The sequence below is a fragment of the Corticium candelabrum genome, chromosome 16, assembly GCF_963422355.1.
Source record: "Corticium candelabrum chromosome 16, ooCorCand1.1, whole genome shotgun sequence".
In the NCBI taxonomy this organism is placed as follows: Eukaryota; Metazoa; Porifera; class Homoscleromorpha; order Homosclerophorida; family Plakinidae; genus Corticium; species Corticium candelabrum.
The window spans coordinates 524,183-529,182 of record NC_085100.1 but is presented as its reverse complement, the minus strand read 5'-3'; the positions used below and the strand labels follow the sequence as shown (position 1 = coordinate 529,182).

The following is a 5,000-nucleotide window of genomic DNA, read 5'->3' as shown; positions in this document are numbered from 1 at the left end:
TTGTTCGACTTTGTTTTCTCACTGAAAGCTGGAAAGAGTACAGACTTGTTACAGGAACTCGATCGTGTTATGGCGGCTCTCAATTTACTTCGCTTTGTTCTCCTCAAAGACAAAAGGAGAATGAATGTAACTGGTGTGTGGTCTCATATCGAGAAGATTGAACAATTGTTTCTCACCCCCATGAGAGAGCTACTGGCTATGACAAAAACAGATTGGCAACATGAAATCGAAAAGTCCAAACACCATCCTAAGAAGCAAGAGAAAAGAGAGAATCAACCACAAGTCAACATACAATTGTGTGGAGGTGAGGAGTTACCTTATATTAGCAGGAAACAGCAGACTCATGTAGCTCATTCGGCACTCGTTTCATTGGATATGCTGGAGAGCGTACTTGCTCGTGTGTGTGATATCATCGACACGAGTTGATAACACAATATCAACCGGTTAGGTTGACAACAATATGACAAGCAGTTGAACTGTAAACGATGAGTATGGCAATTGTTGTTAGCATGTGTGCACTAGGCAAGTTTCATGCACATTCTAAGCATGCGGACTTTCTATGCAAAACAAATTGGTTTACCTTTTATACAGAATATGTGTGCTCATCATTAGCAATTCATACAGTTGAATTTATACATACAATTTGCTCTAACGCACGTTAATTAGGAAACGTGACGAAGTGTAATGTAACGCGCACTAAGTGAGTTGTTTAGCGCGCGTTAGGTTAACTTAATTTATCTGTTAACACAACAGTGTCCCAAGACTAAGGAGACAGTTGATAAAAATTACTGTTTGTTTGTCTGTCTGTGTGTGTGTGTGTGTGTGTGTGTGTGTGTGTCAGTGTGTGTGTGTGTGTGTGTGTGTGTGTGTGTGTGTGTGTGTGTGCGCGTGCGTGCACACAAGCATACAAGACCTACAGTCTACAAACCAACCATCCAACACAATACCTGTACAACCAAATTTATCAATTTCAAACGTTACTACAGATTTTATAAAGTTGATATCACTACCATATACATGCCCATCTACACTACACTATATACTAATCCCAAACTCCCATAAAACAAAATAACTCTCAAATGACTGTAATATCTCCCAAATCAAAATGGTTAGAAACTATGCCCCATTTGACTTTAACTGTTCGATGTAACTCCTTCTGAAGGTGCCTGGCCGTTCGCTGACTGTCTACTCGACCGTTCTTGCCCCAAATGTTTGATTTCTTGTATGAACTTGCGCAATCTGTCCAGATATTGTCCATATAGTTCTACATCGTTGTGGCCGGCTCCTTCAACCCACAGCGGGTCAACGGTGTTGGGTGCACGTTCGTACATTGCCATACCGTGGGATAAGTCAATCACGTCGTCTTCGGTGCCGTGGATGACGAGAACGGGTGACTGAACTTTCGATATCTTGTCGATACTAAACAAATACAAGAATGAACTGTAGATGTGTGTGTGTGTGTGTGTGTGTGTGTGTGTGTCACTGTGTGTGTGTGTGTGTGTGTGTGTGTCACTGTGTGTGTGTGTGTGTGTGTGTGTGTGTGTGCGTGCGCGCGCGTCCAATCCCCACCCTCATGCCTCCTCTCCCAACACAAACGGCTTCTCAACTCACCACCACAAACAAAACTCAACAAACCCACACACTCACCACACAACCAACCCAGAAGCGACATCCACCCAAACAAACCCGTTGCCCCACAACCCTCCACCCTCCCAAAACCCACCCAACACACCAGCCCATCACCAACCAACCAACCAACCAACTAACCTCGGAAACGGATCCCAACACCACGTCCTCTTCGTCGACGGAAAAGCCACTCTCATTCCGCTCATCAACGGAGAATGAAGGATAACCGCCGCAACCTCAAAACGCGACGCCAAATCAACCGTCGGCACCGTCCCAATACTCTGCCCATAGAAAATCACACTCTCCGGGCTGATTCCGTATCGCTTTCTCAACGCATTCCACGCCGCCTCAATATCCGCATACATGTTCTTCTCGTTGGGGGCCCCGCTACTCGCCCCATAGCCGGAATAATCATATGACATGATGTTACAGTTGATGCGCGAGCCGAGACCAACGTAGAAGCTCGACATCTGCCCGATATCGACCGCGTTTCCATGACTGAAGAGGATCGTGTAGTGCGGGTCGTCCGAGCAGCGCACATACATGCAGGCGATCGTGTTGTTGCGGCGGCTGCGCGTCGTGAAGACCTCGATGCCTTCGAGTTCGCGTTGTGTGTACTGCCACTCGCTTCGCTCGGTCAGATGGAGGCTGTGTGACGTGGCGTCTGGTGATGGTTGGAACGAGTAGGTCGGGGATGGAGGGAGGAAGGCTAGTTTTGCTGCGATCCGACTTGGGAAAGGTGGGCAACAGAAGAGGTAGCAGATCTCTGACCAGGCAAGGCCCTGCATCGCGTTGAATCGCGCCTAGTGATGAAAGCGAATGACAGAATGACAAGGAGATGTCCCGGATTGAGTGCGACTGGTACATTCGGTTACATAGAACTTGAGAAATAGAAATAATTTTGAAAGTGGAAAAATAAATGTAAGTGTCGAATAAAGTAAAAATAAAGAAATAGAAAAAAATAATAAAATAAATAAAATAAATAAAAATAAATAAATAAATAAATAAATAAATAAATAAATAAATAAATAAAATAAAAATAAATAAATAAATAAATAAATAAAATACATAAATAATATAAGTATATAAATAAATAAATAAAAATAAATAAATAAAATAAATAAATAACAAAAAAAAATAACAAAAATAAATATAAAAAAGTATTATTTATTTCTATTTATTTATTTTAATTTTTAAAAAAAATAAAAAGTTAGCAAATTATTAATAATTTAAAATTAACATAAATAATTAATATTAACTATTTATTTATTTTATTTGTTTATATTATTTAAATAAATAAAATATAAATAAATAAAATATATAAAATAAATAAATATAAATATACCAAAAAATATTAATTTATAAAAATGTAAATATATATAAAAATATAAAAATTAATTTGCATATAATAGTTATATGTATAATAGCTAGTTATAGTAAATTAATTTAGATACTAAGTTATATTTAAAAAATCATTTTATAAAAATTAAACGCAAATAATTTTTAAATCTAAAACAAAATTTATTATTAAAGATAAATTTAATGTAAATGTAGCAAATAAAATGAATTAATAAAAATATATAAACCATAAATATAATATGCAAATTAATATTCGCGCGACTGAAACGCAGGAAATCGAGGAATGTCTTCTCTCGGTACCCGGATAATAAATTTACCTATTCAATTTCTGTCTGTTCTGACTTTGTGGCGCGCTTGATAAGCAATCGAGCAACTGAAACGAAGAGATTAATGACAGATGCGGAAGAACTGATAGACAAAGCGGCTCGGATCGGTGCTAATTGCCTCAATTTGAGTCACAGACAGTTGACGGTCTTACCAGAGAGACTCTCACAATTGCGGACAATCGACACACTCCTATTGAACAACAACAAACTCATCCTCCCTCCGACAGAAGTCACTCACCTACACAAGTTGAGAGAATTGAGTCTAGCATCAAATCAACTGACCGTCCTACCCAGCGGTCTGCACAATCTCACTCGTTTGATATCAATCGATTTGAGTCACAACAGACTTGGGTGTCTTCCCGCTGAGATAGGCGAGTTGTCGAGACTCGAAGAGTTGTGGCTTGTTCATACGGAGTTGATGTGTATTCCCGATGAGATCGGACGGTTGACGAACCTCCGGGTTCTCGCGGTCCAACACAACTTGATCGTGACGCTACCGAGTAGCATGACAGCAATACGATCTCTTCGATGGTTTAGCTTGGCTTCTAATCAGATCTCGTCATTTCCTTGTGTTATCACTCGGATACAGAGCATCACGTATCTCGACTTGTCAGACAACAAACTACGCGAAATTCCTTCGTCTCTGTTTGACATGCAACACCTTGATACTTTTGTAGCTCAAAACTGTGGATTAGAGTCGCTCCCGATTATAAACTCATCGAGTTTGCATACACTTGATGTGAGAAGAAATCCAGTGAGACGACCAGACGATTACAATGATGTTGAGCATCGAATCCGACTGCTAGTTGATATTACTGACTTTGAGTTGAAACATAATCCTAAACGATCGTCGACGTTTACTGTTGAGAATCACGATCGACGCGATATAATTGATGCTATAAATAGCTGATAGTTGTGTATGCAAAATATGCGTGGGAGTGGCACAGGTGTCGATCGGCGGTTACCGAATGCATCAAATTTAAATATTTATTTTAAATATTTGCGTTATGTATGCAAATATTTACATCTCATTTGTGTCTCTGCTTTTCTATTGGAAAAGTTGGCAAAAGCGAGTGACCACATGTGTGGGCGTTGCCCACGTGATGTGAACAATAAATGACGTCACTGAAACTTCATTGGTATGCAGGTGTGACCCACTATCTGATCTGTTGTGTACATTGCTGTGCTGCTTTGCCAACCTACCAACGTTTACACACAGAGAGAAGAGAAGACTATCCAAGCAAACGTATGAGGACTTTGTATTTGATCGATTAGCAGGATTACATGCAAGCTGTTGAGTCGCTGCTGCTCTTTATACTTCCAGCATGATCTACGTCTTTCTAATGAGCTCTACAAGCTGATGCTTATTGTTTATAACATTCCTACTTAATTAATGATCTTGAACTAGATTTCTTGAGTTGTACAGACAGGGTTGGCCACGCCCCTTTTGTTGTTTGTTGTTTAGTTGTAGCGTGTTGGGATATTGCTGGGATTACTGAGGGATTGTAGGTTGAGGGTTGTGTGCAGCTGGAGGGAGGGTTAGTGTTATTGTGTTTAGATGGTGAGCGCGACGGTTGGGACGGCTGTGGTTGGAGTTATTGCTGCTATATTTGTTGTGGCTGCAGTGCTGCTTGCACTGGCTTTGTGCAAACTCCGTGGAAAATGGTATGGTGGTGATGTGCACGTGTG

The 5,000-nt window shown here is 40.3% G+C and overlaps 4 protein-coding genes across 4 annotated transcripts in view; 3 read left to right on the top strand and 1 right to left on the bottom strand.

The window, feature by feature from the left end:
- Positions 1-716, top strand: part of LOC134192067 (glomulin-like) — a 2,154-nt gene extending 1,438 nt beyond the window's left edge. The window contains exon 1 of the mRNA XM_062660746.1: positions 1-716. This exon is cut by the window's left edge and continues 1,438 nt beyond it. Within this exon, the coding sequence (XP_062516730.1) occupies positions 1-426 (426 nt within the window). The 3' untranslated portion in view covers positions 427-716.
- Positions 717-950: 234 nt separating this feature from the next.
- LOC134191920 (alpha/beta hydrolase domain-containing protein 17B-like) lies at positions 951-2,559 on the bottom strand. Its single transcript, XM_062660563.1, has 2 exons — positions 1,768-2,559; positions 951-1,419 (listed from the first exon to the last, which is right to left on the bottom strand). Exons 1-2 carry the CDS (start codon positions 2,412-2,414, stop codon positions 1,134-1,136), a joined length of 933 nt encoding a protein of 310 aa, XP_062516547.1. The 5' UTR covers positions 2,415-2,559; the 3' UTR covers positions 951-1,133.
- A 744-nt stretch (positions 2,560-3,303) lies between these two features.
- LOC134191921 (leucine-rich repeat protein soc-2-like) lies at positions 3,304-4,222 on the top strand. Its single transcript, XM_062660565.1, has one exon. It carries the CDS (start codon positions 3,376-3,378, stop codon positions 4,219-4,221), a length of 846 nt encoding a protein of 281 aa, XP_062516549.1. The 5' UTR covers positions 3,304-3,375; the 3' UTR covers position 4,222.
- Positions 4,223-4,460: 238 nt separating this feature from the next.
- Positions 4,461-5,000, top strand: part of LOC134191919 (uncharacterized) — an 8,378-nt gene continuing 7,838 nt past the window's right edge. Inside the window, exons 1-2 of the mRNA XM_062660562.1 lie at positions 4,461-4,557; positions 4,870-4,976. Of these exons, the coding sequence (XP_062516546.1) occupies positions 4,870-4,976 (107 nt within the window). The 5' untranslated portion in view covers positions 4,461-4,557. The remainder of the gene's footprint in view (positions 4,558-4,869; positions 4,977-5,000) is intronic.